At 40.7% G+C, this 17,694-nt stretch overlaps 1 protein-coding gene across 12 annotated transcripts in view; it reads right to left on the bottom strand.

Annotated features, from left to right (window-relative positions):
- The window catches only part of KLHL3 (kelch like family member 3), a 149,981-nt gene that overhangs the window by 22,219 nt on the left and 110,068 nt on the right, over nt 1-17,694 (bottom strand). For 10 of the 12 annotated variants that reach the window (XM_070793635.1, XM_070793629.1, XM_070793625.1 and 7 more), the window contains one exon: nt 10,611-10,760. The exons of the other annotated variants lie outside the window; for them this stretch is intronic. In XM_070793635.1, the coding sequence (XP_070649736.1) occupies nt 10,611-10,760 (150 nt within the window). The remainder of the gene's footprint in view (nt 1-10,610; nt 10,761-17,694) is intronic. 12 annotated transcript variants of the gene reach the window in all.

Raw genomic sequence — 17,694 nt, forward strand, 5'->3', positions numbered from 1 at the left:
GACAGAGGTGAAGGCAGCCCCTCCCCGCTACTCACTGCCCCGCTCTAAAGACAGGGTCTATGCCAGGACAGCTCACTACACAATGGTTTTCAAACTCCAGGTCACATTTCTTTGGTGTGTCATGAAATCAATTTTGAAAAGTTTCAATCAGCACACTTTTAATAGAACAGCACAGAAAATACCATAAGGATGTTATCTCATAAAATACTTATTCTGGTTATACATACATGTATGTGTCTCCTGGAAAGCAATTTAGGCATATTTCTTAGTGTAGGATGTAGTATTTAAAAACAAACAAAAAAATGAAAGTCACTGTTTTGGCTGTAGCAACAGAACGTCATCACTCCATTGTGGTATCCCCATTGCTATGACAATTGTCATGAGCTATTAATAAATAAAAATTAAAGCACCAGAGTTAACAAAATTTTACATATTTCAATAAGCTTATACAAAATTCATGGCTGTCCCACAATGACATTACTCTCACTCACTCATTCCAATATGCTTTCTTAAGTGCAGAGAAAGAGATGAAGTCACAGGCAGACAATCAATATAAGTCACAGGATCTTCTCATTACCTGAGGCTTGTCTTATTTACCCCAGTGGATCTCAAACTTCAGTGTGCATCAGAATCCCCTTGAGGGCTTGTTAAGACACAAACTGCTGGGCCTCACCCGCAGAGTTTCTGGTTTAGTAGGTCTGAAGTGGGCCTGAGAATACACATTTCTAACAAGTTGATGTTGATGCTGCAATTCCAAGAGTCATACTTTGATAGCCACTGTTTTACTCCCGCAAATATAGGGATTTCCTGATGATGTGCCATTAACCATTTTTGCCATTATACTTATCATAGTGTTATATACTCCTCCTCAAAGTGATTTTGGGGAGAAGAGTGATCATTGAAATCTGTGTCAGCACACAGAAGCACATCCCTCAGCTGAACATTATCCACCATAGAGGGAGACAGATATAGGGCTGACCACCATTGCTCAAGATCAATTATTTATGCCCCAGGATTCTAGAATCAGGCTCACCCACCGCCCATGTGGGTGGTCAATGGTCATCAGAGTTAGTCTGCAGCTCCTCTGTGACCAAATGTGAGTGACCAGTGTTCAAAAACTCAGAATTCAGTTCTGACTTCTGGATGATCCCAGAGGAACCCAGGACACACAGTCCAGGCTCGGGGATGCCGTTGCCTCCAGAAAGAAATGTTCTGCATTTGCCTTTCCTGTGCTCAGGAGGTCCGCTGCTCTGTGTCAGGAGCAGTCCTTTTCAGAGAGATGCAGAATTCTACACTATTTCCTATCGGTAATTCTTGGCTGAGATCCACGAATAGTTCAAGAGGGGACGTTAATGAACACAGCCTCCTGGCAAACTTCAGACAATTCCCAACTTCTTCCTCCAGGGTTGAATGACCTGAGTTTATAAACATACCTAGAATTTGTACTGCCTTGATAAAGTTCAAACGAAGTCAAACCATTTCAAGGATTTTCTTTGATATCTGATTTGGGGGCTAAGTAGGAATGGGGTCGCACAGAGTCGGACACAACTGAAGTGACTTAGCAGCAGGAATAAAACCAGTTTTTAGCTTTCTTTCTGCAATGACCTCAAGTACCCAAAATTCTCACACAAGTTGTTTCCTCTCCTTAAAATACTCTTCCCCAACCTGATCCCCCTCCTCTAACACCTGCTTATCTTTCAGGTCTCAATTTACACATCACCTCCTCCACGAGAACCTCTTGACCTCCAAAGCTGAATCACAGGTCCTTCCCCAAGATCACTTACACCCAGGGTTCTCCCACTAAAAGTGCCCAATTTTATGCTCTGTCTGGTAACTTTGTCTCCCCTTCTAAACAGTTAGCCCTGCCAGCACAACAAAAAAATATCTGCCCCAATTACTAAAGATAATCCTTGGGCCTTAGGGTACCAGGTAAAAGTAATGACTCAGATATTTATTTAGAATAAATGAATAGTAAAGACCACATGCAAAGAGTTAAGTGAAAAAACACACAGTTTAAAAAAAAATTAGCCAGAATATCTCTTTCTTGGATTAAGACATGTTGGACACCAGATTACAATTCTAGCGACAGAATTTGAGGCAAACAAACAAAAAGAGAAAGGGGGAGCTTTTCCCATCTTTTGATTCAACCACCAGAAGACAGAAGCTATCAATTCTTTGTAGAAGCTATCAAGGCTTCTGACATAAACAAAAAAAGGCAAAGCTTCGGGTGACTTAACCATGTCCCAGAAACTATCTTCCACCAAAGTAGGGAGATATCAGTACATTCACATTGGAGAAAATCCAGCACTCGTCTCTGAGAATTTCCATAGTAACATAGAAACAATACTAAAGAAAATGCAAAAATTTTATGTACACAGACAAAAATGATACAGAAGAAGGTTTTCAAAATAAACTTGCCTTTGAGCTCATAAAACCACTGATGAGAGGCTGTACAATGATCTGGGAAGAGCAATTATGAGGTTTTTGCAAATCACTGGTTTCTGAAAATGTGGAGGCAGCTCAAGGCACAGGGAGGAATAGGTGTGCTTTCTGCTTCTCTCGTAAGCATAAGAAACCCGATTTCTATGGCAGGTCTTGCAAAAAGCCATCATACATGGAGCACTATGCTCATTGCCATGTAATTGTGCAGTGTAAAAAAGAACAAATTTCCTATCTTGACTACTAATGGATAGTTGTTTCCATAGATACCTGAACCTAGCAACCAATTAGATAAAAACGAGTATTCCCCAGAGTCTACGTGTATTAAATCTCTGAAACTGTAAACTTCCAGCTACCTAAAGAAACCACAGTTTGTCAGGGCAAGAAGAGACTTGATCCATTCTTTCTTTTAAGCCCACGTTGGACATTTCCAGAAAAACTCAGGCCCAAAGAGTCCAATAGGCATATTTCTTTCTTTCCCCAACATCCTAAGTCTCACTTTACTAAAGATGTGTAATGTCTTTAACACAAATTAGTGAATCAAATCAGCTTGTTTAATGATCACTATTTTCAACATTTGTCCTTCAAGGCAACTAACTCTGAGTTAAGAACTATCAGTGGTCATATGGGAATCACAAAATAACTAAAGAACTGGTTCCAGGCTAACAATCATGCTAGACCAAACTTAATCACATTCAAGATCAGCAGTGTACTTGGGAGTCCAACAGGACACCCCGGGTCCTGACTCCAAGTCTCAGTCATCACTGTGTAGAAGGCTGCAGATCTCCTGGTGAGGAGGGAGTTCTGGGTGACACAACATTGGTGAGCCAGACTCGACAGGGCACAGCTACTGGATAGACTCCCAAGGAAAACACCCTCATTTTAAATAAATAAATAATTAATGAATTAAATTAAAAAAAAAAAAATAAAAGCCAAGTGGTCGTTTGCTTCAGGGATGTTAGAGAGACCATGGACAGACTATCTGATTTCTTAGGAAGGAAACTTCATTCCCAGTATAACAAGATGGCTTTTAAAAACAAAAACACGTCATACTATTTCTTTCACTTGGATGAGTCTGACTCTACCAGTGTGACCTGGGAGCCAAGCCTGTTGCCCCTCCTTAGGATCTAACAACTGCTCTATACAAAGAGCCATTTAGGGAGCAGAGACTGGCCAGGAAAAGGGCAGTAAGTGAACAGCACAGAACTCCCCAGCAGGACCCAGACCCTAACTCATAGACTCTGCACTCAGGTGAGTGGAATGAACTAGGCTCTGAACACTGTGTTCATCAGGCAAAGGTAGAGTGTGTGTCCAAACTCTCTTCCACGACCGGTGACCTGGGCAGAAGGCAGGCCCAGCCAGTCGGTCCCTCGGGCCAGGGCAGGAAGCGAGTCTCTCTTACCCTGGTGCGTGGGGCCGCAGGGCTAACACCAAAAATTCATCCGAAGGAGCAGGTCGAGGTTGAGGCAGGAGACTTGTCCCAGCAGGTTCCTGAGCAACAGGTGCTCCAGGCAAGGACTGACAGCCAGGATGCAAAAATGAGGGGTGGAGAAGCAGCAACGCAAGAGCAATATCCGGGGGAGGAGAACACGAGTGGGAAATGGACTTTGGGGTCAGACACATCTGTGCTCAAACACCAGCCCCATCACTAACTCACTGTGCGAACATGGGCAGCCACTTACCCCTGCCAAGCTCACTTCCACTACCTAAAATACCAGGATGACAGGATACTTCCTCCTGGGTGTCAGGAGGCTTAAATGATATAAGTCATTTAGCGCAGCGCTTGGTAAAGAGCACACACTAAATGTTAGCTTCTATTATTAGATCAACACCAGCATCATTACTACCATTTAAAACAGTTGCTAAAAAAACAGATTCTCAACAAACAGTAGAAAAGGATACTTATGATCTGTGAATGGGAGAGTGAATAACTCCAGGAATACTGATGGGGCTTTTTCAGGACCACAGAGCGTTTTCCAAGGTACAGCCTGGGTCTATTGGAAGGATCAAGATGAGGGAAGAGCAGTGCCACTCACCAGCCTGGCCCAGGACAGCAGTCATCTGACCCACCCTGCCAACAAGCCTTGGTTCCAACACTATCTTCTGACAGCCCAACCTAGGAGGAAGCCACCCACTATCAGCCCAAATGAGCTTTTGGTGTCATCTAAAAGTTTAATAGAGATGTCAGCTGAACTGAGATGACAGTGAAAAGGGCCAGATTCAGTACATCTCTAAAGGGTTTATTTCCATCTTCCTGAAATCTCATTTCTCTGCCACCATCTGCAGCACACGGTAACGTAGGAGTGTTGTGAGTGTCTGGGAGACAGCCCCTAGTTGTCCATGGCAACCCAGCCGCGGGGAAAGTGCTGGGCGGTGAATGTGTGGGAGCTCAGATGAGGCTATTAGCTGTTCCGGCTTGAATGTGTCAGTATGATCAGTGTGTATGAGGCACAAGAAAAAAATCCCTTATTACCCTCTGCAGCTATCTCAAGGCAGAGTCTTGCTTCTTCCAGGGAGGAGATTTGGCTGGCAAACAGTTCACTGCTGAGAACTGCTGAGAACAGTACAAATCTCTCTCCACCACTTAGTTTCTCAAAGTCAGCTTTGTCAGAAAGCCAACTTGGACTGAACTCATGAAAGCCCAAACCTGCTGGCCCCTGGAATTCCTGTGGCCACTCTTCCAGGGAGCCCCATTGTCTCCTAACTTCTCTTCTTCCTCATTTGGCCACTTCTATATTTCTACCTCACTTTCTCAAAAGGACTTTTTAAAAGTTCTCAGAGGGTAAGAATTGGGTTTCTTTCTACCCAGTATTCAGCTAAAATGCTTTTGTAAAGTGTGGAGGCATGGTCTGGAATCACTCTGTTAAATCTCACCTCAGCTATTTACTAGCTATGCTTATAGACACATCACAAATTCTTTGGTACTCCTCCACTCAAGACATGGAACCTAATCACCACCCCTCCCTTGAGTGTGGGCTAGACTTGCTGACTTGCTCCCAGCAAATAAAATATAGCAGAGGTAATGGAATATCACTTTGAGAGAAAGTTATTAAAAGACTACAGCTCCTGTCACGGGTGAGCTTTCCCATTCTTTTACTGTAGAAATTACTCACTCTGAGGGAAGTCAGCTGCCATGTGTGAGGACACCCAAGTAGCCTATGGAGAAGGCCATGGGGTGGGGAACTGATGCCTACTAGCAAGCACAAGAGTGAGCTTAGAATCAGATCCTCCCTAAACGAGCCTGGAGGGGACTGCAGTGGGAACCAGCAACTTGACTACATCCTAACAAGAGGTCCTGCACCAGGACGATACAGCTAAGCCCCTCCAGGATCCCTGCCCACAGAAACTGAGATAACAAATGCTTGCTGTGTTAAGCCACCGAAGTTAGCGTAATCTATAATGCAGAAAGTGATAATAATACATGGCGAGAAGGTGACATAACCCGAGACTCAGTTTCCTCATGCATAAAAGGAGGATGATGACAGGTTTGACAATCCTATGAGATAATAAATGTAAATCACTCAGCCCAGTGCTTGGCACATGCTCAGCAATTAGACCTGCTACCAACATCCGTGTGGGGTTAGTACCATGTCATGGTCAAAAGCAAAGACTTTGAGTTGACCAGACCCATAAAGAACTCTTAGAAGTCAATAATTAGAAAATAATTTTTTAAATGTGAAAAGATTTGAACACAGATTTCACCAAAGAAAACATACAAATGACAAATAAGCACATGAAAAGATGTTTGACATCAATAACTAGAGAAATGTACATTAAAGCCACAGTGAGATGCGACCACATACCTACTAGAATGGCCAATTTGTATTTTTAAAAAAATAGATAATACAAGTATGGTGAGACAATGGAGTAACAAAGACTCACATACATTGCTGCTGGGAAAGCACAATGACACCATCATCTAAACAAATAGTTTAACAATTTCTTAAAAAGTTAAACATATAGTTGCCACTCAGACCAATAATCCTACTCCCAAGAGAATGTATTTACCCAAGAGAAATTAAAATATATGTCCACACAAAGATCTATAAGTGACTGTTCAAAGCAGTTCTATCTGTAAAAGCCAAAAGACCGGACACCAAACGTCCATCAACTGATAAATGGATAAACAAAGTATAATACATTCATACAATGGACCATTCCTTAGAAATAAAAAGGAATGAACTCCTGATACATGAAACAACATGGATGAATACCAAAAGCATGATGCTAAGAGATATAAGGCAAGATCAAAAAGCTCCATATGGCATAATTACATTTATATGACATTCTAGAAAAGAGAAGACTATAAGGACAGAAATCAGATCAGTAGCCATCAAGAGGTGGGGGTGGGAGAAGGGGCTTGACTACAAAGCACCACAGAGAATTTTTTAGAGTGATTAAAATATTTCATATTTTGATGAAGATGATGGTTATATGACTGTGTATAGTTGTCAAAATTCATCACACTGCATCCCCCCAAAAAAGCAAATTTTACTGTGAATAAATTATTATGCCTCAATAAACCTAAAAGAAAATGATCTGGGATATTGATAATGAGGGAAGCTACACACTGTAGGGGCAGAAGGTACACGGGGAATCTCTACCTTCCCCTCAATTTGGCTATGAATCTAAAAGCGTGCTAAAAATATAAAGTCTTGACTTAAAGAAATAAATGTATTAGAAATGCATCTCTTAATAAGATGAATGAGATATTATAGTGCTGTAATGAAAGAATATCTTGCTGAGAAAGAAAAAGAAAAAAAGAAAGGAAAAATGAAGGGAAGGTGAGAAGAAAGAGTAAACAGAAGCAGGGAAAGAAGGAAAAAGAAAAAAAATAAAAGGAGGAGAAAGAAAAGAATCTTTTTTCACCTGTCACCAAAACCTGACAACCTGTTCCTAGAAGCAGTTTGGCACAAGAATTTGTAATGGAACAGACCTTGTTAAAACCCCAGCTCTATACTTTCTAGCTGTGTAACTGGGCAAGTTACTTAACCTGTCTGAGTAAACTCTGTAAAGTAGGGATATGACTACACTGACCTACTACTGTCACAATTTAATGAGCACAGTCTGTAATCTTCACAGTGACAGCTCCCCTCAGCACACCCCATTCCTCAACCCTGCAGCAGGGATCTTGTTAACATAAGTGCCCACACAGTGGTGACAGGAGTAAGAGTTTGAGAAGCAGGGTGGACAAAACAATCTTACATCATTCAAGGATTAAAGTTGGGGGAACAATGAGGCAAAGAGTAGCCATGCCCTTTTTTTTTTTAAATCCCTTCAACAGATTCAAAGGAAATCATGGTTCCAGTCGCCTGTAGAAGGCTATGTGCCCAGAAATCTAAACATTTCATTGGAAAATAAATGGTTCTCAAGGAGTAGAGGCAACATGGGGACATCTTTGGCTTCCTGAAACAAGGGGTGGACTCTGCTCAACTATACACCAAGTATCTGGGAAGGGGCACAAGGTATGTTGCTGAGGCCGGGGGTCAGGCTGTTTAGTTCAGACCCAGACACAAACTTGGCTTTGATTTTCAAAACTGTTTTTTTGTGGGTGTATGTCGTAACACCCAGATGGGGAGCCTAGAAAAAGGAGAGGTCACTGGCTATGGTTACCACACAAAGAAAATGGGCCAGTGATGCACCACTTATTAGCTCCAGAATACACTCACCGGGAAAACACATCATTACCCTGATACCAGAAAGGATGAGAAACTCAGCTTCCAAAGAGAAAAGTCACAGACAAGCAACAAGGCCAGCTGAAAACCCAGGGTGTAAGAAACAGCCTGCACACAAAACAATACAACAGTGTACCTTAGAATCAGTATTCTTCAGAAACAAAGCTGGTGGAAATTCAGACCATAATCGAAGGTGACATTCAAGTCCATCGGAAAGAGGAAGACTTTTGAATAAAATAACTTTGAGGCAACTGGCTCATGACTTACCATACAAACAAAGCTGAATTCCTACTCTCACTCCTTGCACAAAAACCAATTCTAAGTGCATCAAGCAGAAGATAGATCAATTTGACTACCTATTATTTTTTCAGGATTTCAAAATGTTATAAACAAATTTAGAGACAAACTGAAAACTAAGAAAAAAATATTAAAATACATACAAAGACCTAAACTCTTTTAAAAGCACATCTAAAAACCATTAATAAAAAAAAAAAATACAGTCCAACAAAAAAAAAAAAAATGGGAAAAGGACATGAACAGAGAAGTTCCATGCCCCACCCAAAATAAATGCCAAAAATCCCATGAAACCAAGATTAACCTTACTCACAACTAAAGAAAAGCAAACCAAAACAAGATGCCCTCTTTAAAAGGACATCTGACACGTAAATGTTTAGATATCTAAAACTGGAAATTATTGAAAGGCCCATCAATATAGTTACATATATAACAGTACATAAATATAATTAAATGCTGTACTCCATTACAATTTAAATGCTGGTTTTACCCATACTGATAACACTGAAAGTAGTCTGTGACACTTGGTTGAGTAGACAAAAAGATTTCAATCCGTTAGCAAGAGTCCATTTATCTAAAAGTGTGTGTTTTGATTTATTTGTGAATAAGTGTGCAGAGATATGTCCAGAAGAAAATTCACCAAAGTCATTGTCCCTGGGTGGAGGGGTTTCAGGTGGTTTTTACTTTATTTCCAAATTGCAGTATCCTTTTAATAACCTACAATGAACACATATTTCTATAATAAAGTTATTTTCACTTTGAAAAACATGAAAACATTTCAATGCAATATTCCAACAAAACAAAACACATCAACATGCAGTAAGGCAAATGGTCTATCAGACAGCAGTCCATGCCCTGTAGTTGCCCTTCTAGCCAGCACTGGCAACAGGTGGCAAACAGGTAGGTAAAACTCTCAGGTTTACAAAGGTGGAGCAGGTGCAGGATGGTATGGGTTCAAGAATAGGTTTGGAGGGGGAGAAAAACACAAATCAAAATCAGGTTCTACAACATTAGCTGTGTGGACTTTAGGCAAATTCCTTAATATCTCTGGCCTTCAGCTTCCTCCTTGCTGAACTAGGACAATTACTTCTACCTTCTATGTGATGCCTTCAGTTCACTGCTTGGTGCACAGTAAGTACTCAATAATGCCAGATGTTTCTATTATTATCTGGGACATTCACATTGCAGCCACTATGTTCTCCATGATCTGGTGTCACACAGCAGAATGGAGAGAAGGAGCAGCAAACCTTGGAAAATCCAAACACTGAGTCTCAGACAACATGCTTCTTGAGCCCTGTGAAACCCTTCCTGGAAGCAGCAGGTGAGGAGTAAGGCAAACCGCAAAGGGGAAGGAGAGGGCAAGGCGAGGGTCGACATAACCCCCGAGTTCACCTGCTTGTAATGGATGAGCCAACATGACTCACCCCTCTCCTCCACCCTTCTTCCTGGGTTGGCTGGGACCTCCCCCATAGACTTCGTATGTTAGGATCCTGGAAAGATGATGCAGATGCCAAGCCAGAAAGAACTTTACAGACTATATATTGCAGCATCCTTTTCATTCTGGAGGTGAGGGACCTGAGGACCAGGGAGAGAAGGGGACTCACAGGGAACCAGAGCAGCCAGCACCCAGCATAGACTCTCCATCATGGTCCTCTGCTATGCTCACCCTTCCCTCCCCCTGGCTCCCTCACATGCTTTCATTTCCCCCATTCCTTTCCCCTGCCTTATTACCTGTCAGGCTCCTCAAGGGCCCTTCTCTCCTCTGGCAGCCCTAACTGTCCCTATTGGCTCTGTGATGAGGGGAGAAACCAGACTAGGGCTATTCTGACTCAAAGAATGGCCTAGAGAAAAGATTGCTGTAGCCACCACTAAGTCAAGTTTTGCACAGCCATTCCTCTGCTTCCAAATGAAATAGAGCCCAAACCCTGGTGTGAAACAAGAAAGAGAGAAGAAGACAAGAGCCTGAGTTCTTCTCAAACCTCCCTGGTGACACTGAAAGTTACCTTGACACTCTTAGGAAAGGAAGACCCTGGAAATGAGAGGTGCCGGCAGAATCGAGAAGAACCAGCAGACTCCATCTCCTAGGTGGTAAATACAACTGAGATGCGGGGCAGCCACGGGTGAGGAGAGACTTGGAGACAGGTGTGCAAGGCCATTTTCCCAGGTCACAGTCTCAACTCTTGGTAGTGGGCTGGGACTTACCTTGGGCAGGCTGACTGGAGTCCTGGGCTTGGTCCTTGGGTTTTTAATCAAGAGCCTCTGATCCAGAGGGAGCAGATGGTATTTCATGGCCTCGATGAGGAAGTCTTTACAGGTGTTGTTATTCTTTATCAAAGCTTCTTCTTCAACTGTCTAAAGGTAATAACCCACAGGTGATCCCGGGGCAGAGTTCAGCCCCATTTCCCAAGCCATCTCCCTGGGCTGAGACATTCCTGTGCTCCCACACTCATCCATTCCCACATCGCATTGTTTCAAACCCCAAGACCAAGGTCCAGAGTTCTGGCCTGGTGCCCACCTCCTGCATCTCAAGAGTGCAATGGAGTAAGTGATGAAGCTCTGGCATCAAATCCCAGCTCTACTACTTACCTCCTCTGATCCTCAGTTTCCTCATCTGTAAGATGCAAGGCAGGCATATTAAAGTACCCCACAACCTCACACATTGTATTTTCTTGTAAATGTAAATAATATAAAGACAATTTATTGTCCCTAAGGCTTCTTTCCACATGCCCCCTGATTGGAATGTATTAGGTTGGTGCAAAAGTAATTGCAGTTTTGCACTGCTGAACTTTGCTGTTTGATATTGGAATACATTCTTAGATAAATGTGGTTATGTTATACATCATTTTAATGTGCATTTCTCGCTTTATATTTTCTTTGCTAATGACTAATTACTTGCTATTTATATTTATTTTAGACTATAGAAATGATGTTAGACAAAAACCAAATTTGAGTGATCTGAGATCAAAATGGGTTGTAAAACAGTGGAGACAACTCACAACATCAACAATGCATTTGGCCTAAGAACTGCTAATGAACGTACAGTGCAGTGATTGTTCAAGAAGTTTTACAAAGGAGACAGGAGTCTTGAAGATGAGGAGCACAGTGGCCAGCCATCGGAAGTTGACAACGACCAACTGGGAACCATCATCAAAGCTGATCCTCTTACATCTACATAAGAAGTTGCCGAAGATCTCAATGCCGACCATTCTATGGTTGTTCGGCAAATTGGAAAGGCGACAAAGCTCGATAAGTGAGTGCTTCATGAGCCGACCAAAAATGAAAAAAAAAAAAAAAATCATTGCTTTGAAGTGTCGTCGTCTCTTATACTATACAATAACAACGAACATCCAATGAATTTCTCAATTGGATTGTGATGTGTGATGAAAAGTGGCTTTTATATAACAACTGGCAACAACCAGCTCAGTGGTTAGACCACAAAGAAACTCCAAAGCACTTCCCAAAGCCAAACTTGCACCAAAAACAGGTCATGGTCACTGTTTGGTAGTCTGCTGCCAGTCTGATCCACTACAGCTTTATGAATCCTGGTGAAACCAGTACATCTGAGAAGTATGCTCAGCAAATCAATGAGATGCACCCAAAAATGCAATGCCTGCAGCCAGCATTGGTCAACAGAAAGGGCCCAATTCTTCTCCACAACAATACTCAATCACAACCACTCACCACACAACCAACACTTTCAAAGTTGAACAAATTGGGCTATGAAGTTTTGCCTCATCCTCCATATTCACCAACTGACTACCACTTCTTCAAGCATCTTGACAACTTTTTGCAGGGAAAACACTTCCACCACCAGCAGGAGGCAGAAAACGCTTTCCAAGAGTTCTTTGAATCCTGAAGCATGGATTTTTATGCTACAGGAATAAACAAACATTTCTCACTGGCAAAAATGTGTTGATGGTAATGGTTTCTATTTTGATTAATAAAGATGTTTTGTCCAGTCACAGGACTTTTTGCCCTCTGCTCCTGGGAACCTCAGGCAGCCACCCCTATGGGCACATGCCTAGGTGCTGTTCCTGCTCCACGCTCCCTCCCTCTGCCTTTTATTTCTCAGCTGCCAAGATCTTGGAAGGTTGACTATTTCCCAGCTAGTTCAGTTGTTCCTTATGTGAAGTTCAGAAGCCCCACCATTCTGGTTACCATCCTGTAGGTACTTTCTGATTTGATCAGTCTTCCCCTTCATATGACTTCTAGAATGAACTCTTGGTAAGATATGTAAGTAATGATCCAGTACAATTTTTGCAAGAATGAATCATGGTTTTCATGACCAAGTATTAGAGAAAAGAGCCTTTTTCTTCTCAGTTTCTACCTGTTATGGCCTGAAGTTGGCTTCTACTTTTTCAAGAATATCACCAGGCATTAACAAACACAAAACTACTTCTCAGAGCAGCTTCATAGAAATTGATTTTTCAAAATTAAATAAGCATCTGGTGGACTGAAAATGTTTTCTACCTGGTATCTTAAAGACATTTTGACTACTGCAAAAGAAATCAATCCCTTCGTGCTGTTTCCTTGTGGATGTCATCATATGCACTGGGTTGTGTAGAGCACAGGCTCGGTGGGGAGGCAGACGTGGATTTTCACCTCGCCTCTTCCACTTACTGCTTGTGACCTTGGACTTTGCCTATTAGGAAAACCAGCTTTGAAGCTCAGCAAAGAAGGGAAATCCATGGAGAACAGTCTATAAAGAGATCAAGCCCTAAGCCTTTGGAGTGCAAGCACTGACTCCAAGATCTTAGACTACCAGAGAACTAACCCTAGGGAGTATCAAATAGTCATGCAAAGGAAACCAATTGAACACAAGCCCCAGCATCACCCAACCACCAGTAGCACCCTGTGCAGGATGCCTCATCTAAACAACAAACAAAACAAAAATATAAGCCCAATCATCAGCAGACAGGATTACCACCTCATTCAGCCTTGCCCATCAGAGGAAAAATAAACAAACAAACAAAAACTCAGGACAAATCTCACCCTATATGAAGCTTACACAAACTACTGGACCAACCTTAGGAGGACAGAAACCAAAAAGAACAAAGAATTCAACCTTGAAGCCTGGGAAAAGGAGACCTCAAACACAATAAGTTTAAAAAAAATGAAAAGGCAGAGAAATACTACACAAAAGAAGGAACAAACTAGAAACACAGAAGTCCAAATAAATGAAGAGGAAATACGCAAACTACCTGAAAAAGAATTCAGAATAATGATAGTAAAGATGATCAAAAACCTTGAAAACAAAATGGAAAAAAAATGCAAGATTCAATTAACAAAGACCTAGAAGAATTAAAGAATAAACATACCAAGACAGACAACACAATTACTGAAGTTAAAAATACTCTAGAAGGAATCAATCGCAGAATATCTGAAGCAGAAGAACAAGTCAGTGAGCTGTAGATAAAATGGCAGAAATAACTTCTGAAGAGCAGAATAAAGTAAAAAGAATGAAAAGAACTGAGAATAGTCTCAGAGACCTCTGGGACAGTATCAAACACACCAACATTCGAGTTATAGGGGTCCCAGAAGAAAAAAAAGAAGAAAAGGTATGAGAAAATTTTGAAAATTTTCCCAACATGGAAAAGGAAATAGTCAATCAAGTCCAAGAGGCACAAAGAGTCCCATACAGGATAAGCCCAAGGAGAAACATGCCAAGACACATACTAATCAAACTAACAAAAACTAAACACAAAGAAAGAATATTAAAAGCAGCAAAGGAAAAGCAACAAGCAACATAAAGGGAAACCCCATACACTTAACAGAAACCCTATACACTTTCAGTAGAAACTCTGCAGGCCCGAAGGGAATGGCAGGATATATTTAAAGTGCTGAAAGAGAAAAATCTACAACCAAGATTGCTGTACCTGGCAAGGATCTCATTCAAAATTGATAGAGAAATAAAAAGCTTTTCAGACAAGCAAACATCAAGAGAATTCAGTACCACCAAACCAGCTTTACAACAAATGTTAAAGGACTTTACATAGTCAAGAAATACAAGAGAAGAAAAAAGATCTACAAAATCAACCCCAAACAATTAAGAAAATGGCAATAGGAACATGTATATCAATAATTACTTTAAATGTAAATGGATTAAATGTTCCAACCAAAAGACACAGACTGGCTGAATGGATACAAAAACAAGACCGATATATATGCTGTCTACAAGAAACCCACTTCAGACCTAAAGACACATATAGACTGAAAGTGAGAGGATGGAAAAATACATTCCATGCAAATGGGAAGCAAAAGAAAGCTGGAGTAGTAATCCTCATATCAGACAAAACAGACCTTAAAATAATGAAGATTACAAGAGATAAGGAAGGACACTACATAACGATCAAGGGATAAATCCAAGAGGAAGACACTGGCAGTAACACAATAATAGTAGGAGACTCTGAACACCCCACTCACACCAATGGACAGATCATCAAAACAGAAAATTAATAAGGAAACTGCTGCTGCTAAGTCACTTCAGTCGTGTCCAACTCTGTGCAACCCCATAGACAGCAGCCCACCAGGCTCCCCCATCCCTGGGATTCTCCAGGCAAGAACACTGGAGTGGGTTGCCATTTCCTTCTCCAATGCATGAAAGCGAAAAGTGAAAATGAAGTCGCTCAGTCACATCCGACTCTTAGCGACCCCATGGACTGCAGCCTACCAGGCTCCCCGTCCATGGAATTTTCCAGGCAAGAGTACCAGAGTGGGGTGCCATTGCCTTCTCTGTAATAAGGAAAGACAAGTCTTAAATGATACATTGGAGGAGATGGATCTCACTGATATCTTCAGGACATTCCATCCAAACGCAGAAGAATACTTCTTCTCAAGTGCACATGGAACATTCTCCAGGATAGACCACATCTTGGGTCACAAATCAAACCTCAGTAAATTTAAGAAAATTGAAATTGTACCAGGCATCTTCTCTGACCACAATGCCATGAGACTAGAAATCAATTACCTGAAAAAAAAACTGTAAGAAACACAAACACATGGAGATTAAACAACACATTTCTAAATAACCAACAGGTTACTGAAGAAATAAAAAGGGAAATCAAAAAACTTCTAGAAACAAATGACAATGAAAACACAATTCAAAACCTATGGGATGCAGCAAAAGCAGTTACATGGCAAAAAAAAAATGAATAATCTGGAAGAAATCAACAGATTCGTAGAAAAGTTCAATCTTTCAAGACTGAACACGGAAGAAATAGAAATTATGAACAACCCAATTACAAGCACTGAAATTGAATCTGCGATGAAAAATCCTCCCAAAAACAAAACCCCAAGACCAAATGGCTTCACAGGAGAATTCTACCAAACATTTAGAGAAAGCTAATGCCTATCCTTCTAAAACTCCTTCAAAAAACTGCAGAGGAAGGAACACTTCCAAACTCATTCTATGAGGCCACCATCACCCTGATACCAAAACCGGACAAAGACAACACACAAAAAAGAAAACAACAGGCCAATATCACTGATGAACATAGATGCAAACATCCTCAACAAAATTTTAGCAAACAGAATTCAGCAACACATCAAAAAGCTCATACACCATGATCAAGTTGGGTTTATTCCAGGAATGCAAGAATTCTTCAATATATGCAAATCAATCAATGTGATACACCATATTAACAAACTGAATGATAAAAAACATTTGATAATCTCAATAGATGCAGAAAAAGCCTTTGACAAAATTCAGCACCCATTTATGATTAAAACTCTTCAAAAAATGGGAATAGAAGGAACCTACCTCAACATAGTAAAGGCCATATATGATAAGCCTATAGCAAACATTATTCTCAATGGTGAAAAACTGAAAGCATTCCCCCTAAGATCAGGAACAACACAAGGGTGTCCACTTTCACCACTATTATTCAACATAGTTCTGGAAGTCCTAGCTACAGCAATCAGAGAAGAAAAAGAAATAAAAGGAATCCAAATTGGAAAAAAAGAAGTAAAATTCTCACTGTTTGCAGATGACATGATACTGTACACAGAAAACCCTAAAGATACTATCATAAAATTACTAGAGCTAATCAGTGAATTTAGCAAAGTTGTGGGATACAAAATCGATACACAGAAATCACTTGCATTTCTATATACTAACAATGAAAAATCAGAAAGAGAAATTAAGGAATCAATCCATTCACCATTGCAACGAAAAGAATTAAATATCTGGGAATAAACTTACTGAAGGAGACAAAAGAACTTTACTTAGAAAATGATGACACTAATGAAAGAAATCAAAGATGACATAAACAGATGGAGAGATAGTCCATGTTCTTGGGTAGGAAGAATCAATATTGTGAAAATGACTATACTACCAAATGCAATCTACAGATTCAATGTGATCCCTATCAACTTACCAATGGCATTTTTCACAGAACTAGAAGAAAAAATTTCACAATCCATATGGAAACACAAAAGACCCCAAATAGCCAAAGCAGTCTTGGAAAAGAATGGAGCTGGAGGAATCAATCTTCCTGACTTCAAATTATACTACAAAGCTACAGTCATCAAGACAGTATGGTACTGGCACAAAAACAGAACTATAGACCAATGGAACAAGATAGAAAGCCCAGAAATAAACCCATGCACCTATGGGTACCTTGTTTTTGACCAAGGAGGCAAGAATGTACAATGGGGCAAAGACAGCCTCTTCAGTAAATGGTGTTGGGAAAACTGAACATCTACTTGTAAAAGAATGAAATTAGAACACTTCCTAACACCATACACAAAGATAAACTCAAAATGGATTAAGACCAAAATGTAAGACCAGAAACTATAAAACTCTTAAAGGAAAACAAAGGCGGAACACTTGATGACATAAATCAAAACAAGATCCTCTATGACCCACCTCCTAGAGTAATGGAAATAAAAACAAAAGTAAACAAGTGGGACCTGATGAAACGGAAAAGCTTTTGCACAGCAAAGGAAACTCAGCAAGGTGAAAAGACAACCTTCAGAATGGGAGAAAATAATAGCAAATGAAACAACTGACAAAAGATTAATTTCCAAACTATACAAGCAATTCACACAACTCAATGCCAGAAAAACAACCAACCCAATCAAAAAGTGGGAAAAAGACATAAATAGATATTTCTCCAAAGAAGACAAACAGACGGCTAACAAACACATGAAAAGAGGCTCAACATCGCTCATTATTAGAGAAATGCAAACCAAAACTACAATGAGATATCACCTCACACTGGTCAGAATGGCCATCATCAAAAAGTCTACAAACAATAAATGCTGGAGAGTGTGTGGAGAAAAGGGA

The sequence above is a fragment of the Bos indicus genome, chromosome 7 (genome assembly GCF_029378745.1).
Source record: "Bos indicus isolate NIAB-ARS_2022 breed Sahiwal x Tharparkar chromosome 7, NIAB-ARS_B.indTharparkar_mat_pri_1.0, whole genome shotgun sequence".
NCBI lineage: Eukaryota > Metazoa > Chordata > Mammalia > Artiodactyla > Bovidae > Bos > Bos indicus.